A 20,831-nucleotide genomic window follows, 5' to 3' on the forward strand; every position below is an offset into this window, starting at 1 on the left:
TTCTTAACCACCTTCTGTGACCACCTCATTGACATTTCAATTTTAGTTTATACACAACATATAACATACATAACATAACATGTTATACATAACATCATATCATCTTAAATTAAGGCAAACATGTGGTATTTAACCTTTTGGGATTGGCTCATTTCCCTTAGCATTATGGTTTCCAGTTTGGCCCATTTGGCCACAAAGAACTGCATTTTGTTTTTTTTAATAGCTGAGTAGTATTCCATGGAGTAGATGAACCATAGCTTTCTTATCCAATCCTCTGTTGATGGGCATTTTGGCTGCTTCCATGTTTTTGCAATTACTGATTGTGCTGCTGTGAACATAGGAGTGCATGTTGGTTTCTCATAAAACAAGTGTTCTGGATATATTTCTAGGAGTGCTATTGCTGGATCATACGGTATGTTGATTTTGAGTTGTTTGAATGTTCTCCATACTGATTTCCATAGAGGCTGTACCAGCCTGCAGCCCCACCAGCAGTGGAGTAGGGTTCCCTTTTACCCGCAACCTCGCCAACAAGTGTTGTTGGTGCTTTTATTCATGTGGGCCAGTCTTACTGGCGTCAGGTGGTACCTCACTGATGTTTTAATTTGGATTTCCCTTATTGCCAGGGAACTTGAGCATTTTTTCATATGTTTATTTGCCATTTGGGTTTGTTCCTTTGTGAAGTGTCTGCTCATTTCCCGTGCCCATTTCTTGAGTGGCTTGTTTGTTTTGACATTTTGGTTGTTTTGTAGCTCTTTGTATATTCTGGAGATTAGCCCTCTATCACCTATGTCGTGCGCGAAGATCTTCTCCCATTCTGTGGGTTGTTTTTTTACTTTGTTGATTATGTCCCTTGCTGTACAGAAGCTTCTTAGTTTAATGAGGTCCCATTTGTTTATTCTGGTCTTGATTTCTATTGCTTTTGGTGTCCTTTTTAGGAAGTAGCGACCTACCCCTAGATCTTGCAGAGTGTATCCAACATTTTCTTCCAAACGTTTGAAGGTTTCTGGATGTAGGTTTAGATCTGTTATCCATTTAGGTTTGATCTTAGTGTATGGTGAGAGATGTGGATCTATCTTTTTGTTTCTGCAAGCTATTAACCAGTTGTCCCAAAAGCATTTATTGAACAGACCTTCCCATTTGCTTGGATTGTCGTTTGTCTTTTTGTCAAAGATTATTTGGCTGTACCTGTTTGGGTTCCCTTCTGGTGTTTCTATTCTGCTCCATTGATCTTCCTCTCTATCTTTGTGCCAGTACCACGCTGTTTTGATAACCACTGCCCTATAGTATGTCCAGAGGTCCGGAACTGTGATTCCCCCTGCTAACTTCCTGTTCTTCAGGATGGTTCTAGCTATCCGTGGTTTTTTGTGTTTCCAGATGAACCTTTGGATCATTGTTTCCAGTTCCATGAAGAATGTTTTGGGCAATTTGATTGGGATTGCGTTGAATGTATATATTGCTTTTGGCAGTATAGACATTTTAATGATATTGATTTTACCTATCCAGGAGCATGGGATGTTACTCCATCTTTCGAGGTCTTGTTCAATTTCTTTTTTAAGTAGTTTGTAATTTTCTTCAAATAGGTCTCTTACATTTTTGGTTAGATTTATTCCCAGATATTTCATACTTTTCTCTGTTATTTTGAATGGTATCTTGCTGGTTAAATCTTTTTCCGTCTTGGGGCTGTTCGCATACACTATGGCTGTTGATTTTTGTTCATTAATTTTGTACCCTGCCACTCTACCAAACTCTCGTATAAGTTCTAGCAGTCTCTGTATTGAGTCTCTTGGCTCTTCTACATAAAGAATCATATCATCTGCGTATAGTGAGAGCTTGACTTCTTCGTTTCCCTTTTGGATTCCTCTGATTTCTTTTTCTTGTCTTATGGCCTCAGCGAGTACCTGTAGGACTATGTTGAATAGTAGTGGAGAAAGTGGACATCCCTGTCTTGTTCCAGATCTCAGTGGGAAGGGTTCCAGTTTTTCTCCATTCAGTATGATGCTGGCGTTGGGTTTTTCATATATAAACCAAAGCATTTTCAACTGACAGTTTTCTTTGTATTTGGCGTTTCAAAATAAATGCAGAATGAATGAATTTATATATATATATATATATGTATATATATATACATACAGATGCAAAATGACACAAGTATGCTATATTAAAGTTCAAATTCAATTTATGAGATTATCTCTTATTACATAAATATCTGACACAGGAAACAATTTGAACTCTTGGTGAAATTTCTTCCTCAAATTTTCATGATAGTTACATTCTTAAAATTTTTAATAACAAAAATATACTTAGTGCTCATATGTAGAGTTAGATTCTGGATTCAAAAGTATTATAAACAGATTTTTCATCTACTTGAATGTCTAGCAGGAGGAAAGAGCCTGGATTGTACAAGAACCACAGGAATTCTGCCTCTACACCCACTCCACATCACTGCAGCAACAGAACTCACCCACAGATTTCCACTGTGCTCTCTGGGGGGTGGGGAGGAAGGAAGATAGTACCACCCCTAAAGAGAACCACAGATTTTGCTGATTTGATTTTCAAAGGTTTCCTTGTATGAAATTAGGCAAGAAAATCTGACTTGCCATTTAAGATGCTAGAGTTTTAGGCACTGAGACTTGTATATTTGATATCCAGTTGACTTTCTCTAATTGATTTGTTTGACCATTTGTGCTCCATGAATAGCAATAGATTATTTGAGATCTATTCTCATTTCTCAGTGAGATTCTCCCCATCCTCCTGATCATTGTTACCCCAAGTTAGCAGTTACAAAGTGGAAGAATGACTGTAAACTCTTTTTATGTCCTTGTGATAGCATAGGATAGGCAAGAAGAGTTACTGATAGAAATAAGAGCAGAAGCCAGTACATTGGTTCTTCCATCGTGAACTTTAATACAATCTGTGTTTGCTTGGTAGAATCAGTAATGATTACATATTGTTCTATAAAATGGTAGATTATGAATTTTTATTTGAACTACTGCCCCCTTTACCATTATTATTATTATGATTATTATCAAAATTTTTATTTGAATGGCAGAGTCACACAGAGAGCAGGGGAGAGAGAGGGTGAAGGAGAGAAAGGGGGAAAAAAAGAGAGGTCTTCCATTTACTGGCTCACTCCCCAAATGGCTGACTTTCCAACAAAAATAAATAAATATTTAAAAAAAGAAAGAGAAAGAAGGTAAGAAAGATACAGAGAGAGAGAGAGAGAGAGAGGGAGGAAGGCAGGAAGGCAGGAAGGAAGGAAGGCAGGAAGGCAGGAAGGCAGGAAGGAAGGAAGGCAGGAAGGAAGGAAGGACGGGCTAATGTTGTGGCATGACAGGTAAACCCACTGCCTGTGACACCACATCACTTATGGGCACTGCTTCATGCCCCAGCTGTTCCACTTCCAATCCAGCTCAATGCTAATGGCCTGAAAAAGAGGAAGATGTGACAAATGTTTGGGCCCTTGTCACCAACATGGAAGACCTAAATGAAACTCCTGGTTCATGGTATCAATATGGTCCCACCCTGGCTATTGTGACCTTCTGAGGAAGAACCAGTAGATGGAAGATACCTCTCTTTCACTCTCTGAAACTGACTTTCAAATAAGCAAATAAATATTAAAAAAAAAATGTCAAACTCAGGCATTTCTTATTGTTTTAAGAAACAGTAGGGACAAAACAAAAAAACCAATTATATGTTCTTTTAAAAGCACTATAATGTAAATATAAAATATAAATGCATTACAATCAAACTAACTAGCAAATAACCTTTATTTCAGAATCGTGTTGTCAACAATTGGATATTATTAGCTCAATGGAACCTGGCTTGAACAAAACAGAATTTACAGAAGTAAGAAGTTATATAATACTTGGGTCAAACAATGATGCCTGTTTTTTGCTGCATGTTATACATTAAATAGAATTAATAAAATTAAATGAAACCATAAAATGTTTTATAAATTTTCAGGTATATTTAGAAATATTTTACCTTGCTGAACTTTATGTTAGATCTTAGAATCAAAGACATCTTACAATTTCTCTGAATCAATGGCTCCCATGAGGTGAGAGTGTGAAAAACGTCCCACTTCACCTTATGGGAAAAATCAAGAAAAACCAATACTTTATACTCAGTGAAATCTGTCTACACAAATAATAATAATAACATCTAATACTTTCAAAGCATTTCCTATGGGCTGATAAGCACAGTCCTAAAATACCCATTTATGCTGTTGTGGAATCTTTCAAGTACATTGTCCTCTACTTTTTTGTTGTTGTTCATCTTTTACTTTTATAGATGAAAAACACTGAGGTACAGAAAAGGTAAAGTACCTGCAGATTGTCTACCAACTTGTGGAACATAAGAAATTTGATTCAGATAATTTGATTCCCAAGTCTATATATATTATATCTCTGAGAAAATATGGTTCAGTGGTAGTAGAGAAACTGAATACAGCTGTTGATACCAGAGTCTGACGTCTTTGGTGGCCTGTTTTTGTAATATTTCACGTTTCCTCTATGTCCCTTTGTTTTTTGGTAAAGAGTCCCAAAGTACAGATAACACTTATTTCATTGAATGTACAGATTATATACTGTATGCAGTTTTTAGCTTCTGTATGAAGGATTTCTTTTTTGGAATTGATATCTTTTTTGGAATTGATATCTCAGTCATGTTCTGTATTTTTGTTAGATTATCTGTCTGTCTGTCAGTCACACAGCTAAACTAATAGCCAGAGTTGTTTATATGCTCCCTATGGTGCAAAATCACGTCCTTGCTGGTTCTCACACACAAAGCCAGTGTTTCTCCTACACTACATCAGCCCAGACCAAGTCCCAGACAAACAGGGATGGCTCCTGTACCTCCACATTTTGCCAGAATTACTCAAGCTAGTCAGTCCATGGCTTTTTACCTTGCCTTGTGTTTCCTGGGGGAACCCAGAAATGGTTCTGACTTGGGCATTCCCTTTGCTCTTTCCTGCTTCTGCCTCTTGACCAACATCTGATTATTTTTCTGTGGCTTTTGGGTAATGGATTTCTCTTGGAAATTCTAAGCAACAAAAATGTTACAGGGCAGGAGTTTACCCCAGCAGGTGAGACGTCAATTAGAAAGTCCACATCCCCATATTAATGTGTCTGGATTCTATTCCTGATCCTAGCTCCTGACTCCAGGGATCTAATAATTCAGAACAAAATTTTTATGCAATATAAAAACTAGGAATCTAACGTTGATACTACGCATGCTTTATCACATGTACAGATTCCTATAACCACCACTGAAGCTAAGATATCACAGCACCACTTTATGAGTTCAAATGAAATGTGGAAATCATACCTCCTTTTAAGTCTCTTTAGACTTTTCGATGTATGTGATTGTCTTCAATATTTCCTGTGCATATATCATATTAGACAATGATAAATTTTTTGCTTTAATTATTACAATTCAAGAATGTGTAAAATGTGAGAAAAAAGTCTATTAAATATATTTGTATTTTTGCTCTGTTCTTTCTTGATGTTTCACAACTCCTTCTTTTATCCATTCTATCTCAAGGACTTTTTTTACACTTTCTCTTAGAACATATCTTCAGACAACTAATTCTATGTAGAATAGGTCTTCAAATGACCAAGGCTTTCAGAAAATATTTTCCTGCCTTTATTCTTGAAGGATAATTTCCCTGGAAATAGAACTTTGTGTTTTTTTATTAATTACATTACATTATGTGGCACATTTTTATATGCACTGGGATTCCCCCCCCACCCCTCCCCAAACCCTCCCCCCAAGAAATAAAACTTTGAGTTGGCAGTCTTTGCTTCGAGTATTTGAAGAGCATGCTTTCTCTGGCCTGCAGGGTTGCTGATGAGGAATCTACTATGATTTGAACTGTTTTTCATTAAAAGACAGGGATGCCATTTTTCTCTCACTGCTTTGTCTTTACTTTTCTCAAGATTGGTTATGATGTCTCCTGTCATCAATCTCTGAGTCTGTACTGTTGAGATTTGCTCAGCTTCTTGTAGCTGTAAGCTTATGTTTTGACAAACATGGGAAATATTAAACCATTATTTCTTTGGATTTTTTTTTTTAGCGCCACTCTTTTTTCTCTTTCTAGAACTTAGCTGGCACAAAAGTTAAATCTTGGTTGCTTTCCCATTTTCTTGGCATCCTCTGAAAAATAAAAGGTGTCTATTGAAGCCCAATTTTTTTTTCTTTTATTGCTTTGACTTTTGGTGTCCTGAGAAACCACTGCCTCATTCAAGGTCATTGTCCAATTGAATAGACATTCTTTATTTGACCAATTTTTTAAAGATAATTTTTTTTTATTTGAAAGGCAGCTTTTAACCCACTGGCATGAGCAGGAATTGGGAGCAGGACAGGGCCGGGCCAGGCTACAGAACTCACTGGCAAATGCTGAGTTGAGGTCAGCCATGCCAGACTGGGCCACAGCACCCATAAGCACAGGTGAGATCTGAGGTAGGCGGGGTGTGAGCCCATAGGGGGGTGCTGCCGGGGGCTCCCCTGCTGGGCCACTACTCCTGCTGGTGAGTGTGAGAACTGGGACCAGGGGCAAACCAGATCAGGCAGGGCTATACCTGTTGGCCTGCATGTGAACTGGGTTAGGGAGAGAGCCAAGCTGGGCTAACTGACTGTATCTATTGGTGCAGCCATAGGCCAGAATAAGAGCAGGTTGGTTGAATTTTACTCCAGCATTAGCTAGCAAGTTTTGGGATTGGGGGCAAATTCTGTCAAGCTAGACTGCAGAACTGCCTGGAGAGTGCAAGATCCAGAAGTGGGAGTGAACCCAGTGGGGAAACTGGGCACCTCTCTCATGGGCTCCAACTCCTACTGGTGAGCCCTCCCAAGGGACTGGGGAGGACTTGGCTACACAGGCAGTGGCACCTGCCAGCATGAGTTTGGGCTGGATAGTGGAGTCAGTTGGGTTGAACCAGGTTTCAATGCCCATTGACATGTACGAGAGCTGAATGAGATGTGGGACAGACTGGACCCGTCTGCTGCACATACTAGCAAGCACAGGAACCAGGTCTGGGGGCAAACCTAGTGGGAGTTCTTGGGAGACTCTCTGATTAGGCTGCAGTTCCTATTGGTTTACTTGAGGACCAAGTATGTAGTGGACAGGGTTGGTCTGGGCCGCAGCACCCATTGGTTTACATAAGAAATAGGGCTAGAGACAGAACTAACCCAGCAATTCCAACTACCAGTGTGTGCGTAGGCTGATGTTGGTGATGTACTGGCAAGCACAACCAAGAGTCAGATCTGGAATCACTTCAGATGAGGTTTTTTGAATTGCGGGATGCAGAATTCCAACCATGGGGAAAATTGCAGGATCTACAGTCTGACCATGGAATACATGTGCCAGAACTCAGTGGCTAAGACAGAACAGTGGACAGCATGCTCGGATGCACATGGAGGACATGGCAGTCCAGGGGGGCCGGCAGAGGACATCTGGTACCATAGCAGAGAAAGGAGGGCAGAAAAAATTGGTAAATGACTCCAGCCAAGCATTGACAGAAAATATCTGGGCAAATGGAGACTCTAAGGAGGACTATGTCAGCAATTGAGATCGGCAAGATTGAGAGCATTTCAGAACTGTCAAAACCAACTGAGCAGAACTCTTGGAGCATGGGTCGAACCATTGGGACCCTGGGTTGATATCGGGTGGCCATTCCCCATCCCTGGGTACCAGAGTGGTTAGGAGAGTGTGTAAGGCCTCTCCTTATTTTTCCCCTTTCCCCCCAAAAAAACAGGGAGATGGAATAGAAAATTTGGAAACAATGATCACACCCGCTCTTCCCTAACTTTTGATCCTTCTCACCCTGATCAACTATGTAAACATCATCAAAAATAGATTTTTTGAAAAAGGCAGCTTTTTTATCAGTCATTTGTTCTTCTTCCTCCTCTTCTTTTGCTTGTTTGCCCCCTTGATATTTCTTTTTATATAGCTTGTGTTTGCACAGTTCTATCCTAATTTTTATGGTATGGACATTTTCTTGACTTTTTTCCTTGACTATCTGAGACCAGTTCTATTTCACTTTGAATCTCCACATTAGAGGTTTGATGTTTTCTTTTCTATTCGCTTTCCCAATTCCTGGCAGTAGAGTACGAAATGACTCTGCAACAGCATAGTCCTTCTTAGAATGCCCATACCTTGCACTTTTAAGAAATTCTAACCATTTGTTCATTTATTTATTCAACAAATCCTTACAAATTCTAGAATTTTTTTTAGTTCTGTCTTAGCTTTCATTCCTTTCTTTCTGTTCAGCTCCTCTGTGTCATTTCGTATTATTAATGCTATTTTAGTTGATAACTATTAATTATATATATTTTTGAGATATAATATATTTTGATATGTGTATAAAAACTGGGATAATTAAATTAAGTTAATCCATGTATACACCTGTTTATGTATCCATTTACCTATCAATTTTTTGTGGTGAGATTTTTGAGATTTATTCTCTTAGCAACTTTGGAATACAAAATATATTATTACTAAAGTCACCCTGCTGTGCAGTATTTCTTGAGAACTTATGCCTCTTAAAACTTCGTACCGTTTAAACATCTCCCTCTTTCTCCCCAACTCAGTCCCTGGTAGCCACCATTCTACTCTCTACTTTGATGAGTTCAACTTTATTTAGATTCTACATACAAGTAAGAGTGTGCTGCATTTGTTTTCTGTGCCTGTCTTGATCCACTCAGCATAATGTTCTCCTCATCAAATTACAAATGACAGAATTTCCTGCTTTTTGAAGATCAAATAGTATTTTATTGTGTTTGTATATACCACATTTCCTTTATCCATTCATTCATTGGCAGATATATAGATAGGTTTTATATCTTGACTATTGTGAATAAAGCTTCAATGAACAGAATAGTGAGGATTCTCTTTGATATTCTGTCTTCTGTTTAGTTTAAAATTTGGTTTATCTTGGTGGTTGTATATAAGTGGGTTTTTTGTTATTGTTTTTTCATTTTCTTCTTTTGGCTTAGACTCAATAGCATTTTATCTGTGTGTTGATTTTAAGAGTCTATAGTAGGAAACTAGGCCCCTGTTTTTTTTTTAGCTAGAAATATACACTGAGATCTTATAAGAGGACACACCAAGATAGTGTGAATGCATCTTTCATGTGATGGTAATTGACCCACATCCTCTTCAGTAAGCCTGATCTTGTATTAACTGTGTCAAGAGTACAAGTTTTGTATTCCATATTAGCCTTTTATTAAAAAAAAAAAACCCCACAAATTTTTTAGGGAAAGAAATGATGGGACAGGGAAACAGACAGGCAAAGATCTCCTATCCATTGATTCACTTTCCAAATGCCCACAATAGCTGGGATTGGTCCCAGCTGAAGCTGAACTCAACGCACATCTTCCATGTGATAATAGGAACATAACTACCTGAGCTGTCACCTGCTGGCTTCCTTGGTGTAGGTGTACATTAGCAAGAAGATGGAATCAGCAGTGGAACTGGTACTCAAACCGAGGCATTCTGGCATGTGATATTGCTGTCTAAACTGATGTTGTAACTCCTTCATAAATGTCCACCCCTAATATAGCCATTTTTATTTAAAAAATCAGTAAACAATGTATTTATTTGTTTGAAAGAGTCAGAGAGAGAGAAAGACAGGGAAAGATGAGGGGAACCGGCAGGAGAGGAGCAAGGAGCCAGGAACCTCCCTCCAGGACCTCCATGTTGGTGCAAGGGCCATCCGCCACTGCTGTTTCCCAGGCCGTCAGCAGGGAGCAGGATCAGATGGATATCCAGGTGGTGGCCATTGTTAATTTTATATGAGGTCTTGAAAACTTCATAGAAATATGTTTTAAAAGGATGTCAAGTTTGCTCTAAAGTCTCAGAATAGTTGATACCCAAAAGACAACTCATTCCATGAGAACAAACATACCATTTAGGACACTATAGCACTGGTGCTGAGTTATAGAACAGATCCTGTGTTTCCCATGCAAATTCCAGTTTCTTGAACTTCCAGTTCAGTGGTCTTTCATTAGAAAAACTAGCAGCATGACCTTGTGTTCAGACCATAAGTAAGCAGGTGCTCATAAAAGAATTCTTTCTAAAATTTCCAAATTTCAATCTTAGAGAGGATCTAAGGTTGATTTCACAATATGGTTAAGAAACCTTTTAAAATGTTTGTTTTCTCTAAAATAATTAGTGTGATTATTGGAATTTTAGCTAGATTTTAAAATAAGGGGATTCCTTTTTTTATTTCATGGAATTAAAAAAAATCGTATATATTTGCTTGGAAGGAAGAGAGACAGAGTGGGACAGAGAGAGCTCCATCTGCTGGCCCAGGCCCCAAATGCATATAAGCCCCATTGGGCCAGAAGAAGGCAGGGGAATCAGTAACTCAAACCATGTCAACCAGCTAGATGTCAGGGCCCCACCTACTTGAGTCATCAGTTAGTACAACCCATGTTACACAGTAGCAGGAAGCTGGAATCCAGAGAAGGATTATGACTTGAATAGAGGTATTGTGATGCAAGATACAGGCATCCCTACTGGCAATTCAACCTCCAGGCCAATGCCTGCCCCTATTTCTTAGACTTCTTGACCACTAAAATTTCCCATTGCTTTGATAAAGAATCTCCTAATAATCTGCTTCAATGAAAGTCTAAACTTTCCTTGATACATTTTAGGGCAAAAGTTATATTCCATTGCTAAAGTTCCTGTGATTTTTAAGTGACAGCCTCATGAATGGCTGTGTGGACATCTTCCCAAAAGTTCTTGTCAGTTGATCATTTGGAACTTGGAACTCATTTTTTTTAAAAATAGGCTATGGTGGTATCTATGTGATATGGAGTTCTTAAGAAGAGTTACTATTTTTGTACCAAAAATAGCTACCTGGAAAGTAGGGCATCTCTATGCTGTACAAGGAAAAAGAAACTTTAAAATCACTGATGTTACTGTGTTACTGGCCTTAGGTTTTGGTTCACTTTCAAATAGAAATTGACCAGAGGCTAATGTGCAGAGCAGATAAGGTTTGGTGGGGGATAATGCTGGGACATAAGGGAGATCACAAGGCAGAGGGATTCTACTGACAACTCTCACAGGAGCTGAGCAGATGCTATCAAGAGGTTGAGGAGGCCTGGCAGTTTTCCTTGGCACCCATACATCAATCTTGCACATGGCCTGCAATTCAGTTTATCCCCCTCTGTATACAACACTTTTCTATTTGCACCCAGCTGCGTGGTCTGTGCAAACACTATTGATTTTGTTTGCTTGCTTCTTTGATGATTGTTTGCATAAAACATGCTCAAAACAGTGGTGTTGCTCACTACAGCCAACCAAGTTAAGTTTACCTTGTTGGTCACAGTGGACTCCTGTGGGCATGCATGTAGGTTGGGAAAGTCCCTAAACAGTCAGTAGGTCTTTTGAAATTATGATCCTGAGGCTCCTTACTCCTGACTGGTTTGAAGCCTCTAGTTGGATGTTTCATTACGAAGATGGATGCATGACAGGTCAGGAGGGGCTTCATTTATTGAGTTATGCTTCCAGATGTCAATTACAATTCAAAATCTTTATTACTCCAAGAGTTCATAGACTGAGGGGGAGAGATGACCTTGGGCAGAGGAGGGCCTCTGAGACTTTGAAATGAAGAGCTGAAGAAAACCGACTTTTTATCAATACGGATCCTGCCCAACCCCTCTAGGGGCTCCAGAGATGGATTTGTTTCTATTTCCACTGATATCATCAGTTAATTTGGGCCTGGGTTATTTTTACCCTAATACAGTCTAATAACCTCTTGCTTCCAAAGTAGTAAAAGATACAGCTTTCTCAAACAAAGACATTTTTTTTTTTTATTTTTGACAATCTTTACATAGTTAATTGCGGTAAAAAGGTTCAAGGGCTATAGGAAAGTGGGTAAGACTATTATTTTCATATTGTTTCCTTCATGTATCTGAGGTAAAGGGGGATATTGAGGGAGAAACCCGACCCAGTTTCCCAGCCACCCCAAGTCCTGGATTTGGGGCATGCTCCGAGATTCTTGCTCAGGTGGTTTTGATAGTTCAACAGTTATGAATTGCTGCCAATCTCGCCACTCCAAGCACGATGAGGTCATTGAAGAATCCACTGATTGACATAGTCCATCAAAGAGTCTCCGTTTGCCCAGTATTTTGCTGCCAACATATAGCTTAGGTGGTTACTTGACTTGTTCTGTCTTCTGTCTTTTCTTGGTTAGGGTTCTGAGTCCATCAGTTTGATTGGGGAGATCCCCAAAGAAACTTTGTCTGAGGTGTTCCCAGACCAGATTCTTGTATGTACTAGCAAGTACAGGGCCCGGCACAGTCCATTGCCTGGATCAGCTGGTGATCGCAATTTCTGGGTTGGTTCTGGTTTCAGCCCCGACTTCTACTGGAGCTAATGGGTGTTGCAGTCCAGCCTGGTTCTGCCTAGCACAAACTCGGCCCTCGCATAAACCAGTGGGAGCTGCAGACTAGTCAGAGCACCCGCAATAACCCCCACCAGGCCCGCCCCCTACCCTGGTTTGCCAGTATGTGTAGCAGACTAGTCCAGTCTGTCCCACATCCCATTCGGCTGCCATACATGTCAATGGCTATTAAAGCTTATCAAACAAAGACTTTTAAATAAAGGATTATTCTCCAGCAGTATGTGGTCTGCATGTCAAGTCTGTGCATTCTAAGCCTGAGGCTCTGGGCTTGAATTCTATTTGTTTAACCATTCCCAGTTATCTTGAACAAACATCTACATGTTCTTTATCTTGTAATTACTCATACATAACAAAAGGGTTGAGAATATGTGAGCAGATAGGAGAGACAGAATTTCCAGTTCTATCCTTTCAAGGGACTTTTCTGGCTAGGTCCTGAAATATCAGCTGACCTAAAACAGATTAATAGCGGGAAAGTGTACAATGTTTCTTATGGCATGTGCACCTTCATAGGGGAATGAAGCCCCAAAGGCACAGATTCAAACATTTATTTTCTGAATAGGGAAAATATAATAAATTGTGATAAGAAAAGCAACTGAATTGTGTAGAAGACTAGAATATTATTTCAACAATGTCTATATAGAATTCTTGTTCCCAAATTCCTGTCCTTGGTATGAATATTGCTTCCCTGCCAGTACAGAAAGGGAAACTTTCACTTGGGTATTTCATCTTAAGGTTTAAAAAAAGAGGAAGGAAGGTCAAAGTAATTTTCTTGCAAATGATTTTTAAAGCATCTTTAGGTCAAATTAATGTTTATGCCAAAATGGCATGCTTTGGGGTTATGTGCTCTGAACTACTTCAAATTCATACCATAGGATAAAATTTCTCTATATATTTTACTACATGTGATTGTTCCAAGGGAATAGGGATGGAAAAATGCTATAGACACCTGTAACAGTCATAGTTTCTTTTACGGCAAAGAATACATAATTCGTTATTTAAGCAGGACACAACACAGCATACTTCCCAACTCAGGTCAGTCATAGTTCCCCACAGGAATTATACCATCAGTATGGATTAAGGTATAGGGTACCCAACCACCCTGGTCTGTTTGGGGAGTTTTCTAGAACGTGGGAATATATTAAAACCAAGAAACCCCTAAAGTGAGGCAATTGATCTAATGGCACTTTCAGTAGTGGAGATCAATTTGCTACACTCATATCCCTGCCTGACCCTGTTACCCAATTGATGACTGGGGAAATGCTAGTCATGCATCTACCAACACATTCCTGTTCATAAAATGAAGGTCATTGTCCCATGAATAATTTTTAGTAGGCCTTGACTTCAAGCATTCTGCAGCCCTGAACTAAATAATGAGCTTAAAAATAACCATATATAAAAACTACACATATTATATGGTAAGATTTTGATAGTAACTTTGGATTCTGCCACACTGAAGAGCTGTTGCATCCCTTGGCTGGCAGTAAATAAGGCTCATACGTCTGCTGAGAGTCTCTTCTTTGGGACCCTTTCCAAGTCTTGCTCAGTGGTGATCTACTGAGATGATTGCTTACTTGTTGGATGATCTATCAAACGTATAGTCTGAGGTCTTCAAATTGACATTGCTCCAAGTTTAAATTTTAAAGAGAAAGACTTCATCAAATATGCTTTAAGATTGTACCTTTATTTACTGTAGCCCTTGACCCTTATCACCCTAATCAACTATGTAAAAATCATGAAAAATAAAAACAATTATTGGAAAAAAAAAAGATTGTAGCTTTAATATTCTACTAAATCTGGGCTATGTGCTTTCCCCACAGTGGTATTTATCTGATCTGTCTCTAGTTTTTCTGTGGCTTGCATTCTGATATTTCACATGGCTCATTTTATTTTTTTATGTTTCTGGAGATGCGGTAGGAAGGACAGGAAAAAAGGAGAATGGGAACTTTCAGGGGAGGTAGAGGCAGAAATATTCTGTGAAAAAATATGCAGATATCTTGGGGACAAATGAGAGAATTCTTAGCTGGAAAGGTGGGAGCTGAATGAGTGGATATCCTGCAGGTTAATGCATCTGTGTTTCTAGTTGATTTTCATCTGTTAAATAAAAATAATACTGTTTAACAAACATAAATCAAGAAATTGCCTGATTAGCAATTCCATGTTTTTTGGTACTATCTTTCTAAATCTGCCAAACAAAACAGCACAGCCTGAGTGGTTTAAACATCAGAAGCTTTATTTCTCTTGGTTTTAGAGACTAGAACTTTGATTCAATCAGCAGGATTGGTTTCTTCTGAAGGCTTCTCTCCTTGGCTTGTAGATGGCCATCTTCTCTCCCAGTATCTTCACTGAATATTCCCTCTGCACATACCTGTTTCCCAAGTTTCTCTTGATTGAAAACAAAACAAAACTGTGTGTTCATTCATTTAAAAGTAACAGAAAGAATGAGAAAGAGAGAGATAGCTTCCATCCTGTGGCTCACTCCTCAACAACCCCCCCCCAAACTCCTCAAACCCCCCGCCCCAGGGATAGGCTAGGCTGATGCTAGGAACCTAGAAATCACTCTGAGTCCTCAGACAGGTGGCAGGGATCGAAGTGCTTGAGTCATTACCTGCTACTTTCTAGGGTGTGCACTAGCAGGAAGCTGGAATTGGAAGCAGAGCCAGTACTCAAACCTAAACATTCACAAATGAGGTATGGGTGTCCCAAACAACATCTTAACTACTGTGTCAGATACAGTCCCCTGCTTCCCCCACAAATTCTTCTTATAAGGTTACTAATCATATTAGGTTAGGATCCACCCTAATGACTTCATTTTAATTTAGTGTCCTATTTAAGGATCCTGTCTCCAAATACAGTCACATTCTGAAATCCTGAAGATTAGGTCTTCAGCATATGAATTTGGAGAGGAGAGGACACAAGTTAGCACATAGCATTATCTAAGTTTTCCTACACCAATAGGGACAAAAATGAGCATGATTTTAATCAATTATTGGATATGAAGGAGGCCTTTATTTAATATATTTGCTAAGCTAAGTTATAACAAATCAAGAGTTAAAATACATTACTGCTTTGTTAAGTGTAAAGTTAGCACTGTTTTAAAAGTTCCTTCTCTGAAACTATAAAGTTAATTTTCTGCCAAAAGCTGTATGAACATTCCATTCCTTCAGTGACAGAAAAGAATCTGTTTTCTTTGTTTCATTTTTTTTGTTGTTGTTTATTTTGGTGGTACTTTCCACAGGCTGCTTGTAAACTACCAGTGCTTACAAATGCAGTTTGGAAATTTATACTAAAATTGTTCCCAAATATTATTTTCTTCCTCTTGTTCTTATATCACTCTTTTTCATCAACTCTCTAGCATGTCTACAATCAAGTAACTGTGAATCCCAAAGGCCCAGAGCTGTAAAATCCAGCAGTTCTATTAAATGTGATGTTTAACACATTCTCTAAGTCAGAAAGGAAAAGTCCAGAATTCATCACACTGAAAGAGAGTGCATAGGAACAACTTAAATGTTGCAATTAAATGTTAAATGGTTCACACAGCCTTAACCTGAAAGATATCAGTAGTTAATTAATTCTGAAATCAATCTAATAATCACGTTCATTCATTCCTTGGAAAAGTATGAAACTAAAATTCCCTTGTACTTTCACTTTGCTTCTGTTTTCAAAAGAGGTACTGACAAACATCTGTAATTTTTCTGCTTGGATTTTGATTTGTGCTTGATGTTGGCAATTGGTAGTCTTGGTGTCATCTAGTCCACACTTATCAGAACAACCAGAATACCCTAACTCAGAAGAGTTCTAGACTATACATCAGAATGTTGAAGTGTCTCTCAGAGAAATGTTTCAACTATTTTTTGATTCAATAGCATCTCCAGAGTCATAAAAACTCAGATGACTTTGAATTCAACTGCCAAAAACTTCATAGAAAACAGGATGATTATTCTTATAAATCAATAATTCTTTTTAGTATTTGGGGATTGAGCTGCAATATGGCAAGAATATGCCATTTAGTTAGTAACTCTACCATCTGAATAACTTAGAGATATACCAACTACATAAGCAAAAAGCCATTAAGGTTAGATAACAGAATCACACGATTCTACATGCATTGGGCTTAGTCACCCAGATGGTTTAGCCCACTGGTTTTGAAACTTTAGTGAGCATCAGAATCACTTGGCAGACTTGTCAAAAAACGGATTGCTGGGCTTGCTTCCAGAGCTTCTGATTCAATGTTTGTGGCGTTCAAGCATATGCATTTTTAATAAGTTCTCGTGTGATATTGATGCTCTTTGACCTACAGATAATACTCTGAGACTCAATGATCTCATCGGGTTTCCCCTTCTGAGTGTTACATGTACTGAAAGGATCATTTCATTTTATAAGGAATATTTTCTTGACCAGTTTCTTATTTTTAAAAAGATTTATTTATTTTCAGTGGAAAGTCAGATTTAAAGAGAGAAGGAGAGACAGAGAGAAAGATCTTCCACCTGTTGCTTAATTCCCCAAGTGGCCACAATGGCGGGAGCTGGGCCACTCTGAAGCCAGGAGCCTCTTCCACATCTCTCACGCAGGTGCAGGGTTCCAAGGCTTTGGGCTGTCCACTATTGCTTTCCCAGGCCACAAGCAGGGAGCTGGACGAGAAGTGGAGCAGCCAGGACATGAACTGGCACCCATATGGGATGCCTGTGCTTGCCAGCAGAGGATTAGCTAGCTGAGCCCTCGCTCCAGCCCTCAAATTTCTCATCTGCCTCAAGCGAAAACATACCCACACCTCAAGGGAAGATTCGCACCATGAGGCACTGAGACAGCTACTGCTGTGATACCATTTCACAAATGAAGGAACCTGGACGCCAGCATGTAAAGCCAGACAGGCTCCAGAATGTGAGTTCTTAGCATCTTACATTACTATTCTGCTTTCCGGGAAGCAGAAAAAAATTTAACTGTGCTCAAAGTTCTACCAGAAAGACTGACAATTAGGTTGTTGAGGCAGGTAGGGAATTAAGTATTCAGAAAAGCTCTTTGGTTCTGCTGTAAATTTTATTCTTTATAGTTGTGTGCCAGTTGAATAATAATTTATGAGTCTTTCACATGGATTCAAGCCTAGCATATCTCTTACATAATATATTCTGAATTTACCTAGTTGATATTGGTAAGAAAATGAAATGTCAACTTCAGAAATTATGTGTTAATGAAAAAAATTATTATTCTTTAGTAACAGATTATTAAAATGGATTTTTAAGAAAGAAAACAAGTTGATTACACATTAATTACAAGAAATAAGAACCAACCTGACCTGGTGTAGCTTAAGATGAAATGCGCATAAATTCACAGACTTCAGGAAGAGAAAAACGTCAAGTGTGTTTCTCTGTGCTGTTTCATCTGTCTCTCTGTGGATGAACTCTTAGCATTCACGGCTCAAAGAGGACTATGGCCACCTCATAATTCTCACATTTGCATTCCCAGGGTAGCAGAGTATGTCATACCTGGCGCTAAAATTACTTTAAAGGCACCTGAGAAACAGCAAATGCAGAAAAAGTATTATAGTCTTTCTTACTAAAACTGCCATGTGAAAGATATCCTCTCTGTACCAGGAAACAGCAAGCATTCTACACCTGGGATTCTTGGCCCAGAGAATTCTGTACAAACAGACCTTGTTTTTTTTTTAAAATCTTATCTTCCTTAAGCTTCTGCATAATTTAGCTACTTTCCCACAACTGTCTCTCTTTCTTCAAAAGGCATGTTTTACCACTTTAGGTCTTCATTTCTTTCGTTTATTTTTCTAGTCCCCTGGGAAGACCCAGAGCTAAGTTAATATTTTTGTTTTTTTTTTTAATTTACATTTTTAATATAAAGAGAACAGATTTACTGTAATTCATAGAGTTCTAAGAATATACTGTCTCTTTACTCCTACTTTCTTACTGCCTTTCTTCTTTCCTTTATTCCATTTTGTATTAGCTTTGGAGATAACATACTTTTGATTTACTTTACAGCCCAAGGTTTAAGCTCTAGTTACATAAAAAAAAAAAAATCAAACGACTAAAAAGAAAAAGAATAGTATTCAGCAGAAATGTAGATAATGGCTATGAACAATAATCTATTGAGATGACATCAGTTTCACCCATGATCAGTGTATTTTTGTACTCTATAAACTACAACAAATCATAGAAAACGTGATATTTACATTTTTGGGGTCTGGCTTATTTAACTAAGCACAATAATCCTTGTTTGCTTTCTTTTGTTGCAGTTTGCACTGGTGAGCATGAGAACCAGGGCTGGGGGCAGGCCTAGCTGGACAAGCAGTTGCACCTGCCAGCATGAGTGTGGTCTGGTCAGCAGGATCGGTTGGGCTGAGCTAGGCTCCAACACCCATTGATGTGTACAAGAGCCAAATGGAATGCAGCACACTGGACCAGTCTTGCTGCACATACTGGCATGTGCAGGAACTGGGGCTGGGGCAGACCTGGTAGCGATTATTGGGGGTCTCTGTGACTAGGCTACAGTTCCTGCTGGTGTGTGTGAAGGCCGAGTATGTGATGGATAGAGTTTAGCTGTGCTGCAGCATCCATTGGTTTACATTTGAGATGAGGCTGGGGACAGCACTGACCAGGCGACTATCACCACCACTATGTGTGTAGGTTGCTGTGGATGATGGACTGAGCTGGATCTCGCATGGACTGGCATACCCAGGAGTCAGATTGGGGGTCACCTCTGGTGAGATTTCTCTGGGGACCCTCCAACTGGATCACTGGTCTCAGAATTCCAACCACGGGGAAAATCACAGGATCATGGAGTGCATGTGTCAGAACCTAAGGTCTGTGCAGTGGATGACATGCCCAGATGCTCATGGAACATGACTACCACTTCTTTGGGGTCAGCAGAAGACACATAGTACCACGGAAGACAGAACAAATTGGACAACTCTCCCAATCAAGATTTGACAGCGAGTATCTGGGCAAAACAAGACTCTAAAGTGGACTATGTCAGCAAGTGGGTCTTGGAAGGATTTCCTCAACCTTAGAGCAATGACATCAGCAACATCTCAGAATTATCGAAACCACTTAAGCAGTATCCTCAGAACATGCTCCACAACTAGGGTCCTGGGATGACATCGGGTGGCCATCACCCATTCCCGGGGACTGATGCAGTTGGAGTGCTAGGAGCAGCCCTCTCACCTTCTCTTTCCACTTTCCCCAGATACAGGGAGAAAAAAGCAGATTGGAGGCAGTTTCCCCCATTCCCTGACTCTTCCCACCCAAATCAATGGTCCTCATGAGCATACATCCCTTTCCATTATGTAAACATCATCAAAAACAAAATTATTATTGTTAAAAAGACAGGATTTCATTCTTTTTATAGTTGAGTAATATTGCATTTATATACATGCATATACAAATACATGTGCAATGGAATATATATATAAAAAAACGCATTTTTATCCAATCATAATTTGATGGACATCTGGGTTGATTTCCTGTCTTTGTTATTGTGGATTGAGCTGTTATTAACGTGAGAGTGCAAAAGCTTTTTCATATGTTTATTTCATTTCCTTTGGGTATATTCCCGTGAGTGCGATAACTGGTTCATATGGAAGATCTAATTTTAGTTTTCTGAGAAATCTCTAAACTGTCTTCCGTATGATTGTACCAGTTCACATTCCTACCAACAGTATGTCATATCTTTCTCTGAATCTTCACCATTATTTGTTATGTTTTAATTTTTCAGATGATAGCCATTATAACTGGAGTAAGGAGATACCTGATTGTAGTTTTCTTTGCATTATTCGGTCCCGGTGTGGTAGTCTAGTGTCTAAAGTCCTCACCTTACAACTGCTGGGATCCCATTTGAGCACCTTTTCATATCCTGGTTGCTCCACTTCCTTCCAGCTCCCTGCACTTCCTTCCAGCTCCCTGCTCCTGGCCTGGGAAAGCAGTCAAGGACAGCCCAAAGCCTTGGGATCTTACACACGTGTCAGAGACCTAGAAGAAGCTCCAGGCTCCTGGTTTTATATCAACTCAGCTCTGGCCGTTGCGGCCCCTACCAGTGGATGAAAGATCCTTCTGTCTCTCCTCCTCTCTGCAAATCTGATGTCTTTTCAATAAAAACAAATCTTTTTTTAAAAAAATACTTATTCATGATCTTTACCTGTTTCTTGACTGGATTGTTTCTTGTTATGATTGTTGAGTTTCTTGAACTTGTATGTTCTCATATTAATCTTTTATTAGATGTATATTCTGCAAATTTTTTTCCTTTTCAATTGTTTCTTCACTTTGTTGTTACCCTTACTGTGCAGAAGCTTCTTAGTTTGATTAATCCCATTTGTCTGTTTTAGCTTTATTACCTCGAAGTCTTTGCCTAAGCCTGTCTTTTGGCATTTTGCCTATGTTAACTGTGTGTTGATTTTTTTTTATAGGTTGTGAGGCAGAGACA

The 20,831-nt window shown here is 39.1% G+C and overlaps 1 protein-coding gene across 5 annotated transcripts in view; it reads left to right on the forward strand.

Moving 5' to 3' along the window:
- The window catches only part of EFCAB5 (EF-hand calcium binding domain 5), a 131,323-nt gene that overhangs the window by 48,110 nt on the left and 62,382 nt on the right, over nt 1-20,831 (forward strand). For all 5 annotated transcript variants that reach the window (XM_058675956.1, XM_058675958.1, XM_058675957.1 and 2 more), the window contains one exon: nt 3,776-3,846. In XM_058675956.1, the coding sequence (XP_058531939.1) occupies nt 3,776-3,846 (71 nt within the window). The remainder of the gene's footprint in view (nt 1-3,775; nt 3,847-20,831) is intronic.

The sequence above is a fragment of the Ochotona princeps genome, chromosome 17 (assembly GCF_030435755.1).
Source record: "Ochotona princeps isolate mOchPri1 chromosome 17, mOchPri1.hap1, whole genome shotgun sequence".
Classification (NCBI taxonomy): domain Eukaryota; kingdom Metazoa; phylum Chordata; class Mammalia; order Lagomorpha; family Ochotonidae; genus Ochotona; species Ochotona princeps.